The following is a 27,813-nucleotide window of genomic DNA, read 5'->3' on the forward strand; positions in this document are numbered from 1 at the left end:
AATCGAGTGTACGGTTTAGATGTTTACGAGTGTGGTAGGTAAAGGAAAAAGGTAAAATAACGAGTGTAAGGATCGTCGTTAACAGAAAGTGACATTCGTGAAAGCCGGTTGAACAGCAAAGCCGCGTTTAATTTCCAAGGCAATTATAATGATAAGAGTAAATCGTGATTTGTATCGAATCCTCTCTCAAGGGGCCTGCACGCTACGCACAGTGGATGCTTTAAATCGTTGATCAAGACCGAGGCGACGAGGCTGCCATTGGAATGCCTCGGTAAGGTAGAATGGAACGAACCGCACATCGTTGTGTCTACCTAACGATGGAAGAGGAACTCGGAGGCCAACAGCACTCCCTCCAATGCATTCTGCCGACCGATGAGCGTTCAGCTTCAGTCTTTCTCGTTCCTACAGACAGCCAAGACGCGGTTTTAAAACGAATCAAGCCGAGAAGAGGTTCTGAAAAATATTTCTCGTAGATATTATTTAACGACGTGAGCATTCGCCCTAACGTCGAACCGAGTTCGTGAGTAGAGTTGCTTCGATTCTCGAGGAATGATGCAGCGTCCGATCGGGTCGCGAAAATCGTGAGAATCGCGCGAATTTTATATAATTCTTTCTTGAAGTGGATAGAGAGAAGACCGTCGTCTCAACGTAGGAGAATTCCAGTGATCATGAGGGTTTTAAGCACCGTAATAATTTTCATCAGTATCGATATTCTTCTACCTGCGACAGGTGAGTTTGGTATAACAATTCGTCAACGTGAAACAATTTCAAAATTTTCTTTCGACAACGTTCAAGTTTTCCCAGTCCTCCGCTACCTCAGGTGTTCAATTCCACTTAAGTAACATGAAACACAAAATTCCAACTTCCGCATGAAACAGAGTTCGAATAGTTTCATAGATTGTTCAACACCAGGCATTTGTCTCTTCTTGCGACTGATGCCATTGTGTCATTTACAGCAGTATAAATTTCGCTGCACGAAGTTAGTTGTCATTCTACTTTAATTATACATACGAATCATGCGGGAAATTCCAGAGTTATCCAAACACAAGATCGGAAAACTGTATGTTAACGATATGAAAATATTTGTAGGAAAGAGTTAATAAAATGTAATTATTAGTTCGCGAAGCTTCCACGTATTTCCTACCATGTGTACGGTATAGAATGAAGAGAGAAAAAAAGCTCACAGATTTACTCGGCAACGAGGTAAACAACGGGTAAAGCTCGACGAGCGCGTCGCGGAATAGTGTTACCATGGCAACCGAATTACCGGATTTCTCTACCCGGCAAGAAATAACACGGTACTTTGCAGTAGCCCGTTTTGGAACTGTAAATTTATTTCCATGAATCCAGACAAACGAAAAAAAAACAATTAAAATTATATAAAAAAATTAAATAAAAACTAGTAATCGAAAAACATAAAATGCGTTGAAATTTAAAGGATCGTCGTCCCTGCACTCGGCGCAGTTTTATGGGCGTTCAATGCTCTTTCATATTTTTACACAGGCTAATGAACTTTGTTACCGATTCACACATATGTATGTATGGAGGTATAATAAGGAACCATGGGCGGTGATCGTAGAAATGACATGGGGATCGTGTCGTGTCTCTTAAAATCCTTGTCTTCGGGCCGCGCCTCAGGGTAAGAAAGCAAAAGTTATTAACACTGGGTGTGGTATTTCAATTTAAAGCTTCTACACTGCATCGAATAATGAATATCACATATTTGCGATTTGAACTTGTGCTGGCAATTTTGACAAAAGATTGTGTCAAAAGAGATAGAATGGGTTATCCAATCCGTAACTATGGTGTTCCACATATTTTCTCAGCGGAATTCGTTTTGCAAAAAACAAAAATATGTAAATAATCAATGCATCAATTCGTAGACTCTACAAGCGGGTCTTAAAATGAGAAATGTGCGAAACGCGAAATTTAATTATCACCGCAATTAATCCTTAATTTGATTGAATTGGATTCTGAAATCGGTTGGACAGCCAACAATTTCAACGTTTTTAGATTACATGCGGATATTTTTTTCTATGTTCTTCAATATTAAATTCGAATACCTGTCACAGCGTTGTAAAAATTGCGTAATTCGATCTTCGACCGTATCTAGCTGCGAAAGTGTAGATATTGCAGCACGTGTTTTTTGATTGCAAATCCAGTTTCGATGATTCATTGTCAGTAAGATAGAGATCTCGGTTATACAGTTATTCGAATGAATCGACAATATAAAGATCAGAGAAAAAAGTGTCGAACTCATTCGGTTTAATCCCATATTCGAACATCAAGAAAAAAAACACACACACACAAAAATCCTAGGCGAGCTTGAATCTATTTCTTTACCGTACGAGAGTGTACAGATTCCAAATCAAATTCTCGAAAGAGAAAAGAATCCTCGGAACCTTCCGCCTTCTCTCCTCTCTCGGTGTTCAACAAAACGCCTGCGGCCTGTCAGTGTCTACCAAGTAGGTATATTAATGCAGTAGGTACGTGTGTGTTAAAAGACTTATAAAAGGACGAAATATCAGGTATGATAACACTGCAGGAGTAAGTTGCACTTTGCGAGCATAAAGTACAGTGCATCGGTCAGGGTTACGCGGCTAAGCGTTGTTGATTTAAAGGACAAACAAGACGCAGAGAGGAAGGGATTTCGAAGGAGGGCGAGGTTGTTCGAATGACAAGGACTCCAAGAACTTATACCAGCCAAAGGCGTTATGCTATGCCGCATATATCTTAATGGAATGATAAAACTGTCTGATACATACGTCCGGAGTGACAAATAAACAAAAAGCATTAGTTACTCAATTAACGCGTTTCACGATGCTTGCCGAGATTATCAACACTGAAAAGTATCATGCTGGATGAAATTGGTCCTTAGTTGACTAAGAGATACAATCTGTTAGCCGGTGTAAAACAGTTGACTAGGTGGTGATTACCTGGTGACTTTAAATTGCGCCATTGATGATCAGGCAGGAATTATAATAGACAATAAATTGTTGGTAAACCTCAAGTAGTACGGAGCATTAGAGACAGACGTAAACGTTTAGGAGTATAATAAACGTCCATAAAACAGCCTCGTGAGATTGGCGTTGGTGTCTCAGCACTTCGGATACAGCAGCAGAGCTTTACAACTCAGCGGTTTTCGATATTACGATAATTTCAAGTGAATGTGTACAGCATCGTGCTAATAATACCGTAATTCGCGACTCCTTCACAGAGATTTGTATCAGAATTTCAAACGACGACTCTTTTTTATGAATGTCTGTAAAGGACCCTGAAGTATTATCACGACTTCCGGTGAGCTTCTCGGTACTTTTGTATGGTAGTAAAGATACGTCCTAGTTCTCCATAATAACGCAACAAACAACATCAGACAAATCTGCGACGTCTTTGGTTTCGAGTAAAGCGAAGTGGAACCCTTTGAGACAGTTCCTCGCTGATTATGGCAAACGTGGAAATACCATTCCGGCTTTGAAACTCGACTATAAAGTGCACTATTTATTAATTTTATGATCTAGGCTAGTTATGCGCACGTTTCAAGGCGCCGTTTTGATCGCTGTACTGTACATAGACTCGTAGACAAGCTGAACAGATGCTTGGAAACTGAGAAGACCGCATGACTCACTCGGAACAACGACGTTTGAGATATTAATCTCATGATCTGTGAGAAACAGGGATTATCATGTACGACGTTAAGCTCGTTACGTGTATAATACTGTATTATATATATATATATATATATATATATATATATATCGAGTGACTCGTAGATTCGCAAAACTTTGCGATAGCGAGGCATTTCCTAATTTAATTCACTACAGTTCATCACCTTGGCCTGTTCCTTAAGCTGGAATTGCTTTAACAGATTGAAATAACGGGAATGCAGTTTCATTACGAATATAGGTATAGAAACACATCCGTTTTATAATTAAATTATCGCAAGCTCTCGATAACGAGCGAAGGATTTAAGAGATAATTTAACGTTCATGAAATTAAACCTGTTATCTAACATCTTACAAAATGTACAAGTTTTACCCCGAGAGATCGATTTTGATCGATACGAACGTTTCCTCTTCGTCAATACCCATTTTTTTTTTTTTTTTGTTGATTGTGTTTTTCTTTCCTTACTCAAACCATTACGTCAGACTCTAGCGATAAGAAATGTGTATTATTAAAAGAACGCGGAACTATCGAGAGTTCTCTAATGATGCTGATGACGACGATGAAGAAGAATTTGCCAACCTTGAATTCGGTTTTTAGCCTCTGATTCTTAGCGTCCACGATACTTACGTCTTGCATAACACGTCTCTATAACAAATAACTTACAGCCTCCCTCTATCGACTGTCGTCAGAATAATGTATATCCGTAATACTTGACACGTTCATACCGTGCGTGTGTAACCAACAATTACTCGTAACGAAAGGCAATTAACGCTTCGACACAACGCTCACACATTATGCTTGCTTGCGCATGCTTCTTGGCAAAGTTCCGTACACTTTGCGTTAAAGTTTAAACGGATACCCACGCAGATTCACGCATAGACCTCGTATGTCATTCGGCAGGTTACAGTGAATAGAATAGAACGTTGTCGTACGGTATGAAATTCGTTGCGAGACGTACGTAGAACCGAGAAGTTTAGCACTGGGTTGACGACGGAGTTGTTACCTCATTAGATAATTTGCAGTAAGACATGGAACTGCAGTTTCGTTAAGTAAAGCTGCAGCCTGCATCTTGTAAATATTATATTATTACACGTACATGGGTAGAAATGAGAGATTGTTTTTTTTTTATAATTTTACGTGGACAATTTTATTTACTCGTTACGTAAGAGCACTTCAAACTACGATAATCACAGTTAATCGTTCAACAATGAAACCGAATGATTCTCGACAGCCGAATAATATTTACAAGTGATTACAAATACTGACGACGATATCTCGGATCTCTGATCTCTGATCAAAAGAGCCAAGGCTAAAGCAGCGGCATGTTCACCAGCATTGTTATACGAAGGCCCAAAACGGAAAGGGGGTAAAAAGAGAAAAAAAAAGTCGTGGGAACGACTGATTTGACTCACGTATAATAATTATCGAGTTGTTGTATAAGGTATAAGTACTCGACGTTCCTCGAGTTTCAGGAGACTGAGAGACGATGTGATTGGATTCTATTATTTCTAGAAGGGGAAAGAAAGTACCGAAAGGATTGAAAAAAGGAAAGAAAAGAAAGAAAAAAAAAACGCGGTCTGCTCCTTGCGGCATGTTTGATCGTCGAAAGGAAGAAATTTTTTTTGTCATGTTTGGTGATATTTTGCGTGACGTAGACCAACCGAGCGATTTACAATCGTACAATTTTTTTGCGGAAGCATGTAAAAGTGAGAAACGCTGTTACAACAGTTCTGCAGGCTTAACAACGACGACGATTCGAGGAGCAGGGGGTAAAAAATGATGTAAAAAACAAATCGTAAAATGAAAAAAAAAAGGAAATCGTGCAAGTAGGTACACCGGAACAATAAACAATGCGAACACGGACCTGCGGCCTCCAAGAATGAGTCATTAAGTCATTCTATCCCCATCATGTACGAACGAAAAACGAAAAGTAACCGCATGCCATTTACTCACTTGAGACTCAATTGTAAGTAAAATATTACAAGCTTTTTTTCCTATTTTTTTTTTTCTTCTCTTTTCAGGTAGAAATTTAGATTCTAGTCTCAAAATTGGCGTGGAAATTTTTCAATACAGACAATCACGTAGCCAGGTCTCGTAATTGGCAAGTCAAAAGAAGCTGTATGAAAAAAAAATGGTTCAATATCTTCGTATTATATACTACAATCGAGATCTTGATCGATTAGTGATATTATGTGCGAAAAAGTAGCGTTTTGATTTTTCAATACAGTGAAAATAAAATCGGCAAAAAGAAAAAAAAATACTTATACCTATAATTGATGCGCAAACTATCAACCATCAAATACAAAGTGAGCAATGAGAAAAACTTAGCTATGCATCTGTCAGAGATCGAATCGTCGAAGAATAATGTCGCAAAATCCATGCGTGAAATTGTTCGAAAGAGTCGACAGGTCATGTGAAAAAATCGGCGAATCGTGATATTAAGTGTTGAAGGAGGAGATCCGTTTCTAAATAAATAAAAACCACTAAAATTTTGTTTTTCGTACTAGCAAGCTCCTCGATTTCATGTTTTACGACTTCTACTGTCGCGTGAGATATAGACCTAGAAGTAACGGAAGTGGCAGAAGTGAGACGAGAAAGTGAAAAAAAAAAGTCAAAAATAAACATCTACAGTAACGGTGTTAGTATTATATTGAAAGAAATTTCATTCTTCGTCGTTAAAAAATATCAATTTCGAAAATAACAACAATTTTGCCAGAATCGCGTTTTTCGACATGCAAAATTATTTCTTATCCAAAACCGTGTACACAACAATAAATAAATAAATAAATAAATAAATAATATAAAATAAAAAAATCATCGGCTTTTTAACATAGACGAGTCGTAGTTCTAGAATTTGAGTTGCGGGTCCCCTTGTGGAAACGAATTAAAAAGATGCACCACCTTAACCCAGAAATCCCACGGAACGATGGTTCAAGGTGAAGCCCGGCAACATAGCGTAAACGCCTGCGCCTAATACTTACGAGCCGCAAAACGTGCGCACTTTCACTATTGTTTATTTCTTAGCCAACCATTAATGTCTCCGCTTTAATATTCACCACAGCCATTCGCATTGCGGGGGATTACCAAAAGTCGATAAAGACGAAGGGGTTCTCCCTCTCCATCCACGTGCCGCAGGCCTATATAAACTATAACAATAAAGACTGCAAACATTATTCAAAACGCACGGCGTTTCATTGTGTAACGTTACAAATTTGGACCGCATTTTATTATTATTAGACAGCAGCAGCAGCAGCAGCAGCAGCAGCAATGGCGGCGGCACTTTGCGCAATATTCACTCGTTCACGACTAGACTAATATTATTCAACCTCCCATTAAGGCAGTTGAATTCTCACAAGCGTGTCCCTTGCCTTGTACCACATATCGTGAAACGCGAATTCGACAACGCGTCGTGTCTTTGATTCATCGCAATGTTTAACAATTTAATATTACTCATGCACGTCATTCTCACACTGCATGTCGTTCGAATGAATTTGTTATGTTTTTTTTTGTTTTCGCTCCGTCGGATAAACTGCAATGTAATTTCGTATCAACGTATCTTTGATACCGAATCCTTGATGATTCGTGAGGATTCGACGTTTGCCTATTACCCGTACACGCGTGTACACAGACACGTAGTTGTTTGTCTACGACGAGTTAGAAATTCAATCCACGCACTTGCTTGTATAAATATAAATCCAATTAAATTGAAGCTTTTTCGGGGCGAAGAGAATTTGAAACGATGAACAAACGGAGAGAAAATCTGAACAACAAAACAACAAAAAGAAAAAAAAATCATCAAAAAAACACTCAAAATGAGCGTCAATTCAGCCTCCTGGTTGAACAGCGTTGGCACGAAATGGAGTTGATTTTCCTACTTAATTTGATCAAATCGATTGACCCGTACACAACTGTAATCGTATTTACGCATCGAGGCATGCAAAGGCTAAGCCGCAGCATTCATTTTCCATATACTCGCGTACCTACGTACCGACAAATCGTGATTATTCGCCTCGTATCCGGAAGCTGCAGAGCAGCCTTGTCAGTGCGAAGCCTGATATTATATAATCGTCGATAACTCGAAGCACTAATTCTAAACACAAAGATGTTTAGATCGTAGGCGTTGAATTAACTTGTGTTATCGGTGGTGTTAAAATACGGTTCGGATTTCTTATACCGTCAAGTTTTTCGATTCATTTTTTTTTCCTTTTTCTTCTGTTCCTTCTTTAGCTCTTTCTCTTCTTCGTACAGCGCTACATAATTTACGAACGTTTTACTATTGCACATACGGGAAATGTACACGTATATAAGAAGAATTGCCGTAAAATAAGGATCCTTAACTCCTAATGCGTCTGCAGTGTGCAAGAGGATAAGAAAGGCGAGGGCAGCCTGCAGCTACTGCGCTCAGTTATACGAATGCGGTAGTAAAATCGGAAATTGTTACAACCCCCGGTTTAGTTTTAGCGTCGGATTTACGACGCGAACTTTTCTAACAATTTCTTCTTCTTCTTCTTCTTTTTCTTTCTTTTTTTTCTTTTTCGCTTTCGTCGTTTTGATTACTTGTTCCCTGTAAATTTTTTTCTGCAATGCATTCGTGAACCGAATTAAATCCAGCAGGCTGAACGCGTTAACGACATTGTTAATGACAAATGAAACGTCACTTTATCTAAAAAAAAAAAAAAAAAAAAAAAACCCTAAAAATCATCGCAATTAGTTTCGCAAATTTTTGCAACGCGATGTTAAAACAATTTCCAACGATTCGGAAAAATCTATCGATTACACGGTATCGCTGCAGCTATACCAGGTATAAGATCACTTAATCGTTTATAATGAAAATTGGTCTACTTTACGCTGCCGAAATCGTGCCGACGATGAGAGAAATTCATGACTTGATACAGACGGAGGGGCAGAGATTTCGATGAGTAATTATACGTTACACAGCAAAGATTGAGATCCGGTTTGACACAACTGCCTGCAGATCTCTGCAAAAATGACGGTCTGCAGGATGTCAGTGTGTATTACTCGATCTCCTGTTATATCGTCACGGCAAAGTACTCGCACTTACGCCGTGTGATGATGTTGAAACGTATAGGACACGTGTGGCACCGTCTATAGGACATTAAATAGGTACAATAATCGTATATGTATGTATAACACATGTCTAGATCGACAAAAGCAGCAGACGAAAGAGAGCCAACAACAAATGCATTTGTACGGGAGATTTCCGGGAAATGAAACGAGCTAACGACCTCTGATATAATATTTATTTATTTATTTTTATTTATGTTTTTTTTTTTTTTTCGAGGAAAGTTATTTTCGTCTTAAACGTGTTATAGAAAAATCGTCGAGTCTTTGAAGACGGTGCAAAGACGAGAGGAAAAAAGAGAGAGAGAGATAAGGAATGAACGGTATAAGGAAGTATGTAGGTATATATATATATATAATAAGTAGGACAGGTATTGGAGAAAAGTTGGAAAAAGTTGAATTCATACAGCTTCTTCGACAATTATAATCATTTCCTTCCAACTCGAAAGAGCTTTCTATAAGATATTATATTCTCATCCATCTGTATAAGATTTATTGAACTTTTATATCTTCCGGCTATAATAATATTCGTTCATTGTTGTTATCGTTATTACTATGATTCTACACAATTTAGACGCAATTTAATTAAATTTACAGGCAAGCGATAGGATATAAGAAGGTTTATCCCGTTCGTTGAACTTTTTTAATATTAACGATCAGACCGCTTAGAAAGAAAAGCAAAAAAACAAAGAAACCTTACATTTGCGTCGTAGGCACCGAAGGAAAGTTAAGTTATACACAATGAGATGTAAAATAAATTTTTCCGTTTGTCTCGGTTTAGAAAATAAAAGTGAAAGAAAAAATTCAAAAAATTTATCGGTAGGTACAGATTCGTGCAAAGTGGAACGATGTATATTGTTGGATGAAAAAAAAAAAAAAATTGAATGGTAAAACGTTTTTTTATTATCACGTTATTTGCTACTTCGTTGCAAAATTGACTATACGTACGAATGTAAATAAATTACATAACATAAACTGTATTGTGCATAGGCAATAAATTATATTAATGGCTATTTGTTTAATTCCTACGTCAAATTCATATACGTCAAGTACCTACATATTCATATAATATACATATGACATACCTACCTACATACATATGCGTTAACAATCGCTAAATTATAACAATGATATTCAAATATGAGACAATAATACGCGACTGACTGATCAATTAAATATGCGTTAATTTTGTTCGATTGTAGACCTTTGACGCGGAAGGTCATGTATGCGAACGCTTCGTAGTTGCAATTTCAACGATATTACTGAACAAAGTAAAAAGACAAAAAAAAAAAAAAAAAAAAAAAAAAAAGGGTAAGAAAATGAGAATTTTTAAGGCAAAATGAAATACTATGAAAAGAATATTCCCTTCGTGCTCCGACATAACGAAATAAGTGTAATAAACTATATCCAGTTACATTCGCCGATTTAATTAACCGGTCAACTTCCGTGATCCCTGTATCAATTAGTTTTCAACGTACCGTATCATCATCACGCCGATATCTATACTCTCACGATATATCCGACATCATGAGATTTCTTGCGAATTATTAACGCGTCTTTCGTCATTTCGCTGCACAACGATTAGACTTAACAACGTGTTTTCCAATGGGGTTTCCATCCTTGCAGTGCAGGACAGACAGCTTTGACACACGAAAGAGAAAGCAGCAGCAGCAGCAGCAGCAGCAGCAGCACTAGCTCGAGCCTAGAGTAGGCTGGAGTTAGACGAGCTAGTCTGACATCGTGACAATGCTGTTGGCACGTAGAAAAATTCCCAGCCAATTAAATAAGAAGCGTGTATGTAGGTGTGTATGTGGAATGTTCAAAGCAGCCTCGAGTACATCGTACGCAGGATTATGGGATCTCGAACTTGGCCTGTGTGGCTATTTTTCGTTTTCGCAATGTTTTTCACGTTTCGTGCGAATTTCCTGAGATCAAAAGGAAAAAAAAAAAAAAACCTGCTAAGACTTGACAGTTTCGCGGTTCCGTTATAGCTGCGAAGCGTCTACTTGTTGCATAATCCTTGTACTATACGGATGAAAGAGAGAGAGAGAAAGAGAGAGAGAGAGATATATAAGTAAGGAAAGAAGAAAGGTTGCTTGACGCGGCATCGTGGAGGGAGATGAAAAGAGACCTCTTCGAGTATATGAAATGAGCAAAAAGAATTCGCCACGCCTGGCATTGACCTGCTTGCTCAATATATTGTATATATATATATATATATATATATATATATATATATATATATATATATATAAATAAATATTCGGGATATCGCAGTACCGCTGTAATATTCGTATGTCCATTCATTCATTCATTCGTTCATTCATGAGTAAATTCTGCGCTTAACGCCTTTCTTATTTATACTTGAAGAACCGGGTATATATATATATATATATATACAGTAAATATATGCAAAATATAATGTTTATCGATGTTTATCAGACGTGCGGATCTAGCTTCTATAAAAACACAGGGAGTAAAAAAATTATACGAAATAAACGAATATTAACGAAAATGAGAAGAAAAAAAAAAAAATTATTCACTCATTTTATTCCGAAGCAAGTTTCACCAGAGTTCTGCGGATTGTATGGATGATTTTTTTTCTTTCTCCCATCGCGGTGTTATACGTTCTTTTTATTTCCCTGCAGGTTAAAATTGTCAGGGCGACACGTTGTACAGAGGAAAGGGAGATAAAAGGAGGGAAAAAAAACTCGTGTGGAACAGACAGACGTGTGTATGCATGCCCGTCAAAAATACACGGACACAGAAGGCGTGAGAACGCGATGAGATTAGTTTTACAAATCACAGCCGACCCGCCATTACTACAGTAGGAAAGTTATATACATTCATACACAATGGGGGGGAGAAAAAAATTACGTGGAAACTATGCCTAGGTTTGAATGTAACTCTCTCTATTTTCTTTCGCATTATCTTTCGTCGCTTCTCTTTCCGTTTTCGAAACTTTTCGGTTCTAATCTGAGAGAGAGAAAAATTGAACGTCTGATTTGAACAGATTATGAAAAATTGAAATATTCGCGATTTTATTATTAATAAAATAATCATGTTCAAGTAAGAAAGCTTTTCGAGTATCGAACGCGATTGAAACGCGTGATTCATATCCATAGTAGCGTAAATTTACGCCTATGAATAATTTCGTCGTTCCTAAGACGCGACGGGAATTTCAAGGGTGAATGTGAAGCGATGCAACAGGTTAGAGGAAACCTGCCGCAGAGACAAATTGCTTGAGCCTCTTTTTCTCGGGGTGAGGTGTTTGCTTTGGGGTGATTTTTTTATTCGCTCTTCACGGCACGTGTAAGCCTCGGGGTTATAAAAGTTTCAGTATTCAAACTGTTCAAAAATGTTACTCAAAAGGTTTCGACTCAGTGAAGAGTCTGACGCACATGAATGAATCAAAGGATTTTTCCAACGATTTGTTTCTTTGTTATTAGTCGTTTTATAATTTTTTTTATTTAATCGACGTGAGCGCGATTCAGGATTGCAAGAACTCCCTTTTTTTTAAATATGGCAAAACATCACCAGGATTCTGTAGTGAAAAATTCTACTCGAAGTTGTATATATATTACAAACTTAAATGGGCACGTATAGACGATGACCTTGTTCAGGAAGTTGTTCTAATTTTTTCCTTCCTTCTTCTCTCCTTCTTCACCGGACATTCAGCAAGTACAGAGCCTTGGCTGATCTATCTATACCGTATAAACACGAATTTCTCTTCGTATAAACACGTCCACTTCATATATATATATATATATATATATATATATATAGAATTAACCGCAGCGCCGGAATGATTCTCTGCAACAATTTTTCCATCGCCCGCATGCGGAATGGGATAAAAAGTGGCAAACATTGGATCGAAATGTACGTATAATATACATGTATATTCACTGATAAATTGCGTTGGGCAAGCCGGTTAACTGAACCGGTACATCAGAAAGTAGTGAAGTATGGTTTGGATGATAAGTTTCAATTTCTAATGAATCAGCGAAAAATTTAAGATCGGAAACAATTGCTAGGTGAATCGAGTCAGGAGACAAAAACTGAGTTATTGTAACTCGGGGTATAATTAATCAACTCAAATTTTCAAATATCTATCTAGCTACACGTAAACGTTGATTATTCCGTTGTGTGTAGCTATAGAGTTTCCCTGAAGTAAACGTTTCATTCGAAAATATTTACGTGAAGGGGAAAAGAAAAAAAAATGAATTAAGTTACGCAAAAAAATAATCAGGATTAATTAACGAATTCCTAACCATCGTATGAGACGAAGATTGCTTCAGTCATGGAGTATTTTCGTATCACAAAGTGATAAGTGTTGTATACATTTCTATAAAGGTAGTTAATGTCTGTATGAACTGAATTTGTAAGAGAAAAAGTATAAATGGCAATCCTGAAAATGGTCATCTTTCCACAAGTCTCGTGGTAGAGCTAGTTTAAACACCTCGTTAGAGTTTCACAAGCCAGCTTATAAGCAGCAGCTTAATTCGTTAATTGGTCACAATTAGGAAAGAAATTGCCGAAATGAATCAACCTCTGCAGCGTAACAAAAACTCGCCTCAAGATACTTGCATCGGTAAACTCGAACAATTAATTAAACCGCGTTCAGTTCATGGCATAATCTTTAAAATGATATTTTTTTTTTAATTACATATATATGACAAAATAAATTTACAATATAAGATGAAAACTGCAGCGACGTGAACAAAAATATTTTGTGTTAAGTTTCTCGAGTCCATTTTTTCGCTCGCAATATTGTCAATTCTGCGACGAATAAACGTGAAAATTGATGCATTCTTATGTAAATCATGAAAGACCTACAATTTTTGGTTTGAAAACTTGATACAAACTTCAAGGATGAATCGGCGCCGAAATAAAAGTTAGAAACAGATATACAACCCCTGACAACATCTTAATCAATGTTGTTTGCGCCAGTGACAGCAAAAGCGAATGAAACGACCTGCCAGCTAATATATGTAGTAGAAATGAATCTGAACAAAGTCGAACAACGTAAGCTAAAAATGGACAATTTAGGAAGACCTTTTATAACTGCTATTTAAAAGTTATTAACGTCAACACATAACTTAACGAAACATCATGAAATAAATCGTTGTACAATTTCAAAACGACTTTCAAGGAGTGGAATTCTGTTCAGAATATAAACATATTTTCTTTGTAAAGTTTCACCAGCTAAACAGCTTCAGACAATCTTAAGGCTGCGAAGCAATGATTTTCCTGAACGTGCATCGATAAAGCCAACGTTACCAACTTCAACCTCATTCATAACTAGATGATTGGACTCTGGTGTCCTTGATCCAATGATGATGGAAGGTTGATGAAGATTTTCTAAACAGTTTTTTTCTCTCCAACCAACTTTCGATTTACACGATCCGTCCAGCCGATTGATCCTCAAGTTGAGGCTCCGTTTCTCTCACTGTTCCGTCTCTCGACGAACGGAAACGAACGATGACGAGTTGGACGCAAACAGGACTAGGTGACGACATTTGTATGCATTGCATCGAGTGCAGTATTTCCTGAGTCGGTGGTGAGCTCGAACCGTTCCAACCCTCGGCCAACTCTCTCGACAGCTCCGAACGTCGTTTCTCCTCCTTCCGAAGTATCGGCGACGATACCTGCGGAAGGAGCCAGCAGAAGCAGAAGCAGCAACAGCAGCCAGCACCAACCGCCTTTCGCGTCCTGATTACTGTTTTCCTTCGACACGGAGTTCGCCACCTCGTACGCCCGGGGGACTGCACTTTGTCGAGGCAACCTATTGGAAAATAGGGAAACCAGCTTGACGGTTCCCCGCATGTTCCTCTCCTCTCCTCTCCTCTCCTCCCTCCCCCCTCCTCTCCTCTCCTCGCCGCTCTCCTCATCTTCTCTCATAAGCTGTACCTGGACCGCGTGGCGTTAGTCGAGGATGGAATGAGATTCCACTTCTAATCACGTTTTCCACCAGCGGTCCTGCAGGAACGTCGTTACGTAGTTGACACCACGCGACGGCCGTGACACCGTCCGAGTTTAGAGTATCGCCTCCAACAGCCTCCGCCGCGTTGATAACGCCTCGACGAATTTCCATATCTTGACCAATGTCAGTAAATATACGCAGCAGCCACGAAGCGACGTGAACCGAACGCCGGAGACGTTTCAAGGCTACCTTGAAACGCTTTTAACTTTTAACTGACATCTTTTTTTTTTTTTCTTTTTTTTCCTAAACGCAAAAACTTTCAAGCTACGAAAATCACGATTAAAACCCCATAAGTCACAAACGATGTACCGACCCAAGGTACCAGCTAAAGGTTAATGAAACAGGTTGCAGGTACCTCGCGTACCTGACATACGAGTTTTATAGGCAAATCCACAGAGAAGGAAAGTTTTCCAATTCTGCAGGTACCGACTTAGGATACAGCCGAGCTTCTATCGTAGCAACGATGCGGAGTCTTTACTCCCGGGATTTTTTTTTCTTTCTTTCTTTTTCCTTCTTAAAAAAAAAAAAAAAAAAAAAAAAAAAAAAAAAAAAAAAACCGCCTTCTCAATAGGTACTCAGTTTTCTTTATTTTTCATTCGTACTTATTCTCTTTCAATTTGACTACCCGGAAAGTTGGGATTGATCGTGAAATGAATATACCATCTACTCGTGCAGGTCTGGTCGTGATCGTGTTTGGTATGTGAATGAAAAGATGCGAGATGAGGTAAAAAGTTGTATGAAAAGTTTTGCCGCAAATTGAATCGTGACATCTATTCTCAAGTACTATATGTATATACCTTCGTGCGGTAGTCCTTTCAGTCCGCACTTTCTAGCAACAATCTTATTCCCAGTATATATATAATAATAAAGCTGTCGTCGTTATAATTTAGTATCAATTGTTCAACTGTACAACAAGATTATCCGGTCTTGATGGACTGAAAGGACTGCGTTAAGAGAAACGGTCTGCCATTGTGAATTCGAAAAACGACGTCGGTCAAACCGGGAAATAATCAATTAAATCGTTGGCGTCAAGTTACGGAAAAGCCGTTCAATTTATACGGAAAGATGACCGAAGAGAAAAATTGTGGATTTATAATGTATATATATATATATATAAGTGTATACGCAAAGCCGTTTGAATTGGAATTGCTAATGAGACCGTGACTTCGAAGTCGAAGCCTTCTTAGGTGTGAAATAATTGGACCTGAGATTGAAGATGGTGTGAAACGGTACCGAGGATTCTAGCTAGCAGTGCTAGTGTGTCGGTGAATTTACTAGCTGCTGAGAAGAGCACAACAACCGTTCAGCGTGAAAGAATAAAGAAAAATAAAATAAAAAAAAACAACAACAACAACAAGCACGTAACACGAGTATAAAAATAAGAAGCGAACGTGATCCACAAAAGTAATATCAACGGTGTCGTTTTACTTTCGAAGGACGAGGTAGGGCGTGACACGAAGTTAGAGGCTCGACTAGGTTACAAAAACAGATTTGAAAAAGGAAACTCGCTGAGAAAACCGAGGGAATTCAATCACCCAGTTTAACGCTGCTTTTCAGTCTATAAAATTGAAAGGACTTTAGAAGAAATAAATTGAATTGCACCAATGGGGAAGCAATTTTCCTCGTTCAATTACACAAACTTCTGTTAACGCGTGACGCGTGATAAGCAAGGAAAACTGAATTCCTCTTGCATATCGGAATGCCGATGATACAGCGATTCGTTAGGACGAGTTCCGAACACTTTTTCAACGACACTGTACCGAACGCGTGTCCGAGTCCTGGAGGGGATGGAGTACGAGGAGGATGAAGAGGATGAGGAGGATGAGGATGTATGCATGATACCTGGACGTTCGAAAACAGAAGAGGATTCCTGGGACGCGAACCGCGGCACGTTCTGAACGCAAACGTACAGGTCCGAACGTATTATCGTTTGCAGAATGCGTGACCACGAGGGGTATTAACGACCCCAAAGGAGGGACGGGTCACGCGTGACTCTGCCGTGTGTGTATTTCCCTGCAGCGTATGTGGGATATTAAACTACACGCTGTACAGGCGTTCATAACGTGAGTGATAATTATTGTTCAGCAGTGCATAATCGGAGTATGTTCCGTATAATAATAAATAAATGAATAGATAAATAAATAAATAATCGAATGAATGAACGAGTAATATTTTTTGTGTATTACGCGTATGCGGACACATAGCTATATGTTATATCAAATTTTCGCCGTAGGCATAAATGAACGATTTGAGTTCACCGTTTATATAACCGTATGCATATATTTGCGGGCGAATAAATTTGAATTATTTAGTGATCCCTTATCCCGGGAATTCGTCACGTGCATTCCCACATTACGATCAAATTATTATTCATCAATATCGTCAGATTTCATCTGTTTATTTGGTTCTTTACTCGTCTCGTTTTGTTCCTTCTCCAATATTAAACAAACGTATTTCTGCAAAAACTGCAGCGTATTGAATTAAAAATCATAACAACGTCGTTGTTACACACCCTAAACTTGACTTTAACTTTACTTTTTTTCAGCGGTGTCCATGAAAATGAACTATTTCGTTTACAATGAACCTCTCCACTCTGCATGCTTCGTAGCGACAAATACGAACCTGATATATAAAACGCGAGGATGCCACGTGGGATAATCCCTTCTTACAAGAGTAACACCTTTCACCTAATACGTAGCGTGAGGTTCGCACTTATTGTTAAAACGTTCGAAACCAGGCTTACAGCATGCTGTATGTCTTATTGAATTCGATTATTTTTCACGCGTGAGTAGCGTCGAGAAGCGCATTGGCACCTGGCCATAATTCATCTGGAACACCGCCCATGAAATTACGTCAAATCGATTGCATCGTCTTGATCATTTTGCAGACAATGGATGCGTATGTAGATTGTAAATGCGAGACTCTCGACTTGAAATTTGCCACTCGGTACGTGCGTAACAGATTCATAATCTGTCGACATAATCAGCGATATATACATTATGACGAAATTTTATTTTGCATTTACCGCCAATGCGATGTGAACTATCGTATATAAGGATGCCTTTGTCTCTTGCATTTTTAGCAGTCTGCAGACACCCAATTCACGATCGTCACAGTTTTCATCATACGTATATATGCATATTCGTATCTGCATGTGCAACTTTGAAAAGCATGAATTATTTATATCATCTTTTACGATATAATACTCGGTTATTAATCAAAAATAATTAGAAAAATAAGAGCAGTTTTTCTGTAATAATATGAAAGTTAACGAGATTAAAAGGATTTGCTTTTATATCACGGATGGACAGGAAAAGAAAACTTCATAATCACGTAACTGTTTGATAAAAACTTGGAATTTATATCGTACACGCATAGCTGGAAGAAAGCAAAAAAGGTATTTCAATACGAATTAATAATTAGTTCATTGGTAACGAGGATAAGTAATCAATGTTAGATGGCTTTCCGGGGCAAAAAGAGGAAAGGTAAAGGAAGAAGAAGAAAAAGAAGTGGTAAGAGCAAAAAAAGAAGAAAAAAAAACGACTTCCAGTGATCAATCGAGGAAAATCCAGGGACACTTCCCCTCGTTACGTCGTCTGTATAACGAAGATAATTATTTGCAAAGCTTCAGAGAACTTTTCATCGCTCTGTATATATGCAATAGGTCCACATACTAAATTTAGCCAGGCATAATAATAATAATTTGTATGGCATACAATACATCATACATACCTATAATACGCATAATATGAACAAAATTTATATATCAAACAATTTTTCTCGATCATTAAAAACAGTTTACTCAAATATTTGCTTAGAAATTCATAACCTAGATATTTACATGTACATACATACATATGACTTGACGCAATTATTCCAGACGGAGTCGAAGATCGAGGCGAGGACGGATCGAAGATCGCTAAAAGGACTAAGCCTCTCGACCCGGAGGAGGATGATTATTATTACGACGATGTAGACGAGCGGAACAATCCAACGAATGGAGCGCCAGTCGCGCCCCCAGGATTTCTGAGTCCTTCGGTGAGGGAGTACCTGGACCTTGGTAAATCTATTCCCGGTACGTGAGGAAAATTTTGGTAACAGCTTAAAAAGCCTCCCCCAATAGTATCCAAATAATTTAACCATCACGACGCAAAGCCTGATTAGGTGTTCAGCAATTTGATACCGTCGACGAGGAGAACCATCATTACATAGGTTTAATCCTCTAGAGTTCATTAATTTTTACCGGACATCGATATAGAAACTAGACTAATGTGAAATGTTGAACGAGTTTCGGAATGCCGTATGGATTTGATTGAAAAAGAGTCATATCAATAGTCTCGGTCGGCAGTAACGGATGGCCGATTGAATCAATATAGCAGCCGGCATGTCTAAAGTTATCTCATTGACCTGGCGATTCTCAATCTCCTGAAGGGTTATGCTATTCCTGGCAGTCTGGTATAGGATAATGAAATACCTCTCCCTCCAGACTAGATCAACGTCGAGGAGATTCTGGGTTCGCGTCACGCCGGGACACACGCGGAAACATACACAAACATGCACATGCACATGCACACACCCCTGTTACCGCCCACAAGTCTCACGGATGCATCAACGCGATGCAGCGCTGCAGCCTGCGACGTGTGTGCGGCCTTGCAGGGTGCACCACCACCACTACTACCACCACCACCACTGCTACCACTACCATCACCAGCAGCGGCAGCAGCGGCAGTTTCATCCGCTTCACTGATTTTACGATGATGGGCGAGCGGAAATGTAAAAGAGAAGCTCTAAAGCTCAACTACGGTCCTTCATTTGCCAAACATGAGAAGTAGATTTTCATGCGAGATAACCTTTCCCGCCTTCCTACTTCCCATTTACCCTTGCTGCTGCATCTTCCTTTTCCTTTTCCTTTTCCTTTTCCTCTTCCTCTTCCTCCACGTTTTCTCACCTGCAGTACCGTGGACAGTCCATGACGGATAAACCTGGCTCCTCGAGCGTAAAAATCGAAACAATTTCGCAATCCCCGTTGCTCAAGAAGGAGTATCTCTAGTATCTCTCCAAGCTTTCTATAACTAGACGGGAATGGCTCCATCATGTCATGTCCCCGTAGTCGTGCAGGCGTTCCTCCTCTTCACGCAGCATTTTCATCCTGTCCGGGCACGCCTGTAGTACATACACGTCGATGCCGATGGTATGGTTAGCGGTGGTGATTGTGATGGTGGTGGTGGTCGTCGTGGCGGTTGTAGTTGTGGTGGTGGTGATGCATACCTACTGCCATTCACCTAGTGCTCTTTTGTTTTGGTTGTCATAGTAACCGGTGGTAACGTCAAACGTCGCGGTATTGAACGGGATCACCGCTCTATCCCACAATGTTTTACAGCTGCAGGTGCGGATGAAGGAGGGGAAGTTTTTTTCTTTTTCTTTTTCTTTTTTTCCTTGCTTTTCTATTTCTACTTCGGCTCTTCAACCTTCATTCACCATTTCGAATAATACACCTATCCTAGCGATTGGAAAGCGATGTCTTAAGAGTTTTGCAACGTTGATGACGTCTCTCGAAAACGTTGACAACAGCTGTGTTTCATTATTATTTTTTTTTTTTTTTTTTTTCATATTTTCTTTCTTTTATTTTACAAACAATCCTCAATCTCGAGCAGAAACAGAGATGTAAGGTACCACGAGAGAGAGAGAGAGAGAGAGAGAGAGAGAGAGAGAAAGAGAGAGAGAAAAGGAAAGGAAGAATTGAAACAAAATCGCAAGCATGTAGAGTAAAATTTGAGTTTTCAAATGAACAGATAGGTTTTCCTGCGCCAAACTGCGGAGGAATTTAGGTACATACATACCTCGTTGACTCGAAATCTCTGCTGGAGTTCATTTTATAAAAATTAGAACACATAACTCCAATTAGGGTGTGTGCATGTACTAATTGCTAGATATTTGTCTGCATTCTCGACTCTTTGTTTAATACATATCCTGCAGCCTGCCCACTGCGGCTGAATAAAAGGTTGAAATGATAACAATTCGAACAACGCGCATTCGAATAAATAAAATTCACGGAATAATGAAACCGAGTTTACGTGAAGTTTTGACAAATTAACGTTATACTATATATACATGTATATGTATATACACACGTTTGTACATTGAAAAATTAGTGCGGATTATTGACAAAGATAAAACGAATGTGCCGCGGGAGTTATTTTCGATTACGAAAATAACAAACATTCCGCACCACGTGAATAAAATGAATAAATTTTATATATATACAAATTAACGCGAGTAAAAAACGTTGTTTGGCCTTATTGATAAAAAGTGTTTTATTCCTCTCCTTCTCTCTCTCTCTCTCTCTCTTGCAATAATTACAGATTACAAAAAGTTTCACTTTTACGAAACGATGTTAATTATTCACTTTACAGTCGTACCTGTACTTATAATTGCATCACGCGCTGCATGTACAAAAGTACTTGCCTATACGTGTAATAATAATAACAAATTTTTTTTTCTAAGTATTGCTTACCCTACTCAAGGTGTAATTTAACTTTTAATACATTCTAAAACTTGTGTATGTAAAATAACATCGAGTAGTTTTCCTGTTCAGTTTTGTACTCTATTTTTACTTTGTTCTATTTGCCTTCCAATTTTTTTCTTCATCCTCTTCTACTGTACCTATGCTGCAAACGTTTCTATTTCGACTGCATCAAGCAGAGCAGTATCTGCAACCTCGATGTCACGATTGCTGTGTGCGATGGATGTGTATGTAATATACATACATATACATACAAACTAAATATATACGGAGAGCCGTCACTCCGCAGGGAAAATAAATTTTGTTGACAGGTTTATACAAAATTGCAAACTTTCCTCCCACCGACCAGCCTGAAGTACAGCAGCGAACTGAATTTACCCTTCGTGGATCCAAGATATAATTACTTGGAGCTAACTTGCGAAGATTCTGAAGTACTTCGCCTGTATGCGTATTATACATGTACCTATACCCTGGGTGTGTACACCGAGAAGCACCTTGATTACCGAATCAAACTCCGCTAATTTCAAGGCTCTTCGACTAGCGGGAAGAACGGAAACAGACGGTGCACAGCACTGCTTCCCTACGCTACATCCTTCACCAATACCATGCACATCCTGCGGTCGCTGACAGAGATCGAATCCTTCCGGTTAATCTAATCTAGTTCTATCTATATCGACTTGAAACGCTATCATCAAATTACACGACGCAATCGTCCCTTCTTTTAATCCTAACTTCTGGCACGTTAAATAAAAGATTGAATGAAACTTCCCTGAAAATCTGTTGTCCCAAAAAGTCGAGAACGAATCTGATTAGAGTACAACACTCGAGGTCTGATTACCACTAACTCGGTATTCACCACAGCATTCGTAGCCATAATAATCCCAATTTTCAAATTACATAAGTAAGCAAGAAGGACTTCGTCGCGTGTACATTAATTTGCCAGAAATCGTCTAAGGATAGTAAGGATACTGTTTCGTATATATCGAACCGAATAATAAGGATGAATGTTGTTGCAGGAAGGCCAGGAACGGATTACCCAGTCTTAGGAACAGTGCCATACACGAATTTCTACTGCGACGATCAGGCCTACCCCGGTTTTTTCGCCGACGTTGAGACAAGGTGCCAAGGGTGGCATTACTGCGACATTGACGGAAGGCAGGCGAGCTTTCTCTGTCCAAATGGGACTCAATTCAGCCAGGCGGTGTTCGTGTGCGATTGGTGGTTCAACGTGAGGTGCGAACTCAGCCCCAAGCTCTACGCCATAAACAGTCGCCTTTACCAAAGGCCGACGGAAAGCCCGACGAGGCCACATCGTGTCATAACCAAGGAGTTGCTGGAAAACATCTTTGTCAAGCGAAAATGAGAGGAAGATGAAGAGGATAATTTTTATGAAAATACTTCGGAATAACGCAGAGCGCTTTTTACGAGAGGGTGAAAGATAGAAAATTCAAAATGGACAAATTAGGGTTCGATTGTTGCAGTGAATTGTTATACTTAATTAGTCAGAGACGCGTAACACCCTTAGTACTTAAATCGTGTATGAATCCTGACCCCGTGAAATGGTCGTTGATTCATTTCTTGCTTCTACTACTTTTCATTTTTGCGTTTAAGGAAGAGGAGTAAAAAATTGTATTCTTTTCTGAATTGGTAGAAGATAGTTTTTTTTTAGTATTTTCTGAAAATCGCCAGTCATCGTTTTCAACGAAAAATTGATAAAAATTAATTTTTCTCAAAAACTGCGAACTCGAAAAATTCGAAACTCCTTTTCTCAATTTTCTTTGACCGAAAAGAAAACTTTTTTACATTTGACGTATGAGATTGTAAAATTTTGCCGCAACTTTTCTTCAATCCATTTTTCATCCGCCCCGTAACCAAGCGATGACTCACGATTTCCAGAAAAATCTAAAAAAAAAATTATTATTTCCGCCCAATTCAGAAAATAAAAAACTTTTTACCCCTTTGCAATTTTTTTTAAATGCATAGTTTTCGAGTAATGCAAGATGCGATCTAAAATCTGAAAAAATGTGAACAAAGTAGAAAATGTATACTTGGTGGAGTAAAAATAGGAAATAAGTCGGAGTCAAAGCTTGTTCACATTCATTTAGACTACCCCATACAAACATCCATAGAATTTAAAGTGAGTTACTTCATTTCAACATAAAATTATTGTTCTGCCCTCATGTTGTTGTAAAAAAACCCAGGGCATTAAACTTTTGTGATACGTCACGAATCTTTGCAATTCTTCACGACATCGATCGTTGAGCGTCGAATGACGAGAAATGTAAATACACGGATACGGTATAGTTACAATAGCTATAAAAACTAACTAACGGTTAATCTAAAACATATTTTGTATTGTCAATACGTTACACATAAAGTTGAAGTGAAGGAGGTTTAAAAAAAAAAAAAAAAAAAAGACGAGGAAAAAGTAAAAGTCTGTTATCCTGGTATGTGGATAGTTATAGTTATTTGCGGCGTATAGTTAACTTCGTATAACATATATTATAATAATTATGATTGTCAATCATTATTTTGTACATAAAAAATTCTGTCAACTCGCATAACTATACTTTGCAGAAGAAGAATTTATTGATATATTGATTAATTAAAATGAATCTCACCGGTTTGAGTTTACACGTAGTTTCATTTTACTTTTCCTCTTCTTTATGCTTACGTTATTCGTTATTTTTTTCTCACATTTCATACCGTGATTTGACGAGATCTGATCACAATTCGACGAAAATTTATACACCTAACAATACACGTTACAGAATCGTCTTGCGTTATTCGAAAGACGATGCGCACCAGGTGGCTGTTTTCCACAAAACGAATTTACGGAGGCTACTTTCGTACCAACGAAGGGTGACAAAAACGTTTACCTCAAAAGGGGAGAATCCATGAGGGAGTAGTTGGGTAATCTCGGGTGCATTGCGCCTCGAATTCGAGGCAGAGCTCGATGTTACCGATCCAATATCGCCACGGCGATCTGAGGCTCAGCAACAGGCTATAAGATTCAATTATTGTTTTCAACTATCGTCTGATTCAAAACTTTGGAAAAAAGATAGCCGTTAAAACAATACCTGTATTTTGTGTTCGTAATCGAATCAGATTAAAAACTTTGAATAGCGCAAAATAAAGATATCGACGATTTGGAAAAAGTTTTTATAATTAAAATCTTCATACTGATTAAATTCTGCGATTTTTCAACCGATGCTAATGTTTTTGGGAACATTTTACTGGCTCATCAGATTTTCACAGATAGTCTAAAAAATATTCGAGAAATTTTTATGCATTATTATAAGGTATAAATATAATTGTTTACGAACATCTGTTGCACCGTATTTACACAAGACTATTTATATCCACACTTGAGATAACTATTAATCTCAAAATATTGAAATTACATCGAAAAAACTAGTTTTTTATTATTTTTAACGCACCAGTGATAAAACATTCTTTCAAACTATTCACACCTTAGCTTGTGTTAGTCGAATTTTCTCTGATTATCTAATTTTCAACATATATGTTGGTATGTTGTTTCGTACGTGTTCACTAATTTCCACAAATAACACTGTTTAAGATTTCTTTCTTTTTTCTTTGTTGTTCCCACTCAAGGTTGAAATGATCCGACAGATTCATGCTTGAAGAAATATCGTCAAGCTGATCACCAAGATCGGAACAAAGGATCTCGCATAATTGATCGAATCCTATTGTCGCGTTGTTCGTAATGTCATCGATTGGAAAATTACATGTATTTCGAGAGAGCTTTCCATTTGATAACACATCAGTACAACCATATATTCTCGGAATTGTTTATATTATGCTTTTCATATATTCATTCTTTTTCTTCCTTGCAACAGAAACGTTGGAATTGCGAAATTAGGTCGAGCATGATAATTTCATCGTTGGGGAAGAAGTAGTAGGTAGGTATGTAGGTAGGTAGGTAGGTAGGTAGGTACTCGAGGAGGGTATATGCACATATCCAGACTTGTAGGTGTAGGTACAATTGCTCGGAAGTGTAACCGCGCCGGGCATAAATGAGAAACAATTTGAGCGAGGCACTCGTCTAGTACTTAGGCGTCAACCGACCTACCCTCGGCTTTTAAAATTGTTTTACATATTTTTCACGTTAAATGTCATACAAGCGATACACGTAGACGTGAGTTTTTTCCGTTCCTTTATATAAAACTTTCAACAAGAGGTATATTTTTCGTACTTCACGTTCCGCTATTACTGCCACGAGTTTCAAAATGGATTTCATTCTTCCAGGTTTACAGGTACACATTAGGATGTTTCATAAAAAAAAAAATCATCCGCGATTTCCCATCATCGACTCTACAAAAGCCTACAAAAAGTTTTTTCAAGCTAAAAGAAATAGTCGTGATACCTCTAAAAAATATATATATAAAGAAAGCCTCCTACAGTTCAAACCCTCGGCTAATCAAGGGATAAACTCGAGTTCAGCGGGACGAAACCAGCTTCTACTGTAGGTACCTCTAAGTAATCCCCAAAGTGTATTTAGATGAGGCAAGAGCCGATGCACTTATAGCGGTGCAGCAGTTACTCGAAGCTATTTAATCTACTGGCCAGAGATGCACAAGCGTTAGTCCGTATAGGCGTGTATATCGTTGCTCGCCGCAAAGGCTTCTTAGTTTGAAGAAATCTGTTCAATCGGCTCCCGGTACAGCGGGTGTAAAAAAGTTGGAAAGTAATCCTTTTAGTTGCTGGTTGGAACCGTCGCAGGATATAAAGCGCCCAAAACGCCTCTTCTTAAGCGTTCAGGCTTAAAACTTTTTTATCGACGTTAAAACGTTTTTATTTTCATCCCTAATGATTGTTTAATCTTTCCTAATATATTTGAATCAGAGATTGTTGAACGGATTTATAAAAGAATGTCGAATTTACAAAGGATGTGGTATTTAGTTTATTTATAATTGCATGTTTAATATGAATATCCGCGTATAATCCTATAAATCGAATAAAAAAGCCCTCAGAGTTATACGCTCTGTTAATGCAACGATTGTGAAACGGCGAAGCGTGACAAAGGTGGATAGTTTTTCATTGGAGAATCCGTTGTTGCCCTTAGCCAAGCGAGAATGTATCGGACAAGAGTTAATCAATGAATCGCTCGAAGCTACCGCGGCGGCAAAATCATCTTTCCTGACAGACGCAAACGCGATGCCCGAGGCGTGTAAACTAGTATATGAATAATTAAAATATCCCTTTCAAGTTTTGGCTTTGTTTATACAAACGAAAATAATTCGTTCTGCAACCGATATGAAACCGTGAAAAGCAAAATGAAGCTTCGAGCCAGTGACTCGATCTGATCGAATCAGTACCAACAAATGTGGAGGAAACAAAAAATAAAAAAAAAAAAAACCGAAAGACCAATGAAAAAAAAAAGCAAACAAATAAATAAAAGGAATAAAAAGAGAAAGGATTATTCCTGTGCGCAGATCCGTATGTAAAAAATCCTTCTCCACCCCTGCATAGGGAGTGGAATACAAAGTTATACGTAAGTAAGTATATATATATAAAGAAATATAAAGAAAAAGTTATCGCGCGAGGGAAAAATCAAACAAGGAAAACGCTTATCGGATTTGTGTGTAGAAAACACGAGCGCGTGTTTTCGAATCTTTGAAGGATTTGCAGTTCCAGTGTACTTGAAAGAGTTTACGTAAGTATAGGATGCATATTGCGGACATATATATATATATATACGTAATAGAAGAATAAGGAAAGATGAAAGAGAGGCTGGATACGACCGACGCTTTCCTCGCATTGTATGCTTTCCGCTGCATCAGAGTCCCTCCACCGTGTTCTGCCCAACAAGTGGGGGCGAGAGTTTCCCTTTATAAATACGTTTCACAGTTGTTTGCGCACGGTCGTCGATTTGCGAAAAGTGGATTTGAATCCGCGAGTTGAAATCTCCTGTATCGCGTGTTATGTTATTGTCTTTCAGTTTCCATTCCGTCCCGGCATCTGACCCGACATATATATATATATAATAAATTACGGCAATAAACTGTCGAAATCCAGAATATAATACTTGACTTCATATTCAAGAATCTTGAGAATCGTGATTTCTTTCAATCTTTTCAGACCTAGCTGTATTTGCTCGATTTAAATATAGAAATCGGAATAACAACGGCGCGTATAACCGAGATGCGACACGACGATCGACTTTGGGTCCGGTTCGGCCAGCTTTCACCTCGTCCACAGAACAACGTCCACCGTTACTGTATATCGCGATCCCCTGAGGTATCGAAGGCACCTGCCTGCCTCCCGCATGGCTTTGGCCTCATCAACTTGCTTCTCCTTCACGGACAAGGACGTAAGACGTCCGGTTCGTCTGCGGTTGGCACGCCGTCAAGGCCGTTTCATCAGCTTTAGCTTATAATCGAGATACACCTTCACAATCTGTAAAGATTAATCGATACCTGCCTAGATCCATTTCCGAAAGTTTCGACTCAACGACGATCATTCGTTGAATTATAGAAAATGATGGAAATATTCCGTGACGAAGAAAGATCAGCTTTTTTTCTCAACCGTTATCCGACAC

The 27,813-nt window shown here is 38.5% G+C and overlaps 2 protein-coding genes across 2 annotated transcripts in view; one reads left to right on the forward strand and one right to left on the reverse strand.

The window, feature by feature from the left end:
- The window catches only part of LOC124404698 (RING finger protein 17), a 99,834-nt gene that overhangs the window by 10,966 nt on the left and 61,055 nt on the right, over window positions 1–27,813 (reverse strand). The window lies entirely within an intron of this gene.
- On the forward strand, window positions 382–22,628 carry LOC124404824. The gene is made up of 3 exons (XM_046879251.1): window positions 382–729; window positions 18,609–18,803; window positions 22,268–22,628. The coding sequence occupies exons 1-3, from the start codon at window positions 669–671 to the stop codon at window positions 22,612–22,614; spliced, it is 603 nt and encodes a 200-aa protein (XP_046735207.1). The 5' UTR covers window positions 382–668; the 3' UTR covers window positions 22,615–22,628.

This window comes from Diprion similis, chromosome 1 (genome assembly GCF_021155765.1).
Source record: "Diprion similis isolate iyDipSimi1 chromosome 1, iyDipSimi1.1, whole genome shotgun sequence".
NCBI lineage: Eukaryota > Metazoa > Arthropoda > Insecta > Hymenoptera > Diprionidae > Diprion > Diprion similis.

Bases quoted from the DNA above. Each gene is read 5' to 3' on its own strand.
- LOC124404824 (XM_046879251.1), top strand. From the start codon at position 669: ATGAGGGTTTTAAGCACCGTAATAATTTTCATCAGTATCGATATTCTT. The intron at 730-18,608 runs GTGAGTTTGGTA...CAATTATTCCAG, and splicing joins TATTCTTCTACCTGCGACAG to ACGGAGTCGAAGATCGAGGC. The intron at 18,804-22,267 runs GTACGTGAGGAA...ATGTTGTTGCAG, and splicing joins CCTTGGTAAATCTATTCCCG to GAAGGCCAGGAACGGATTAC.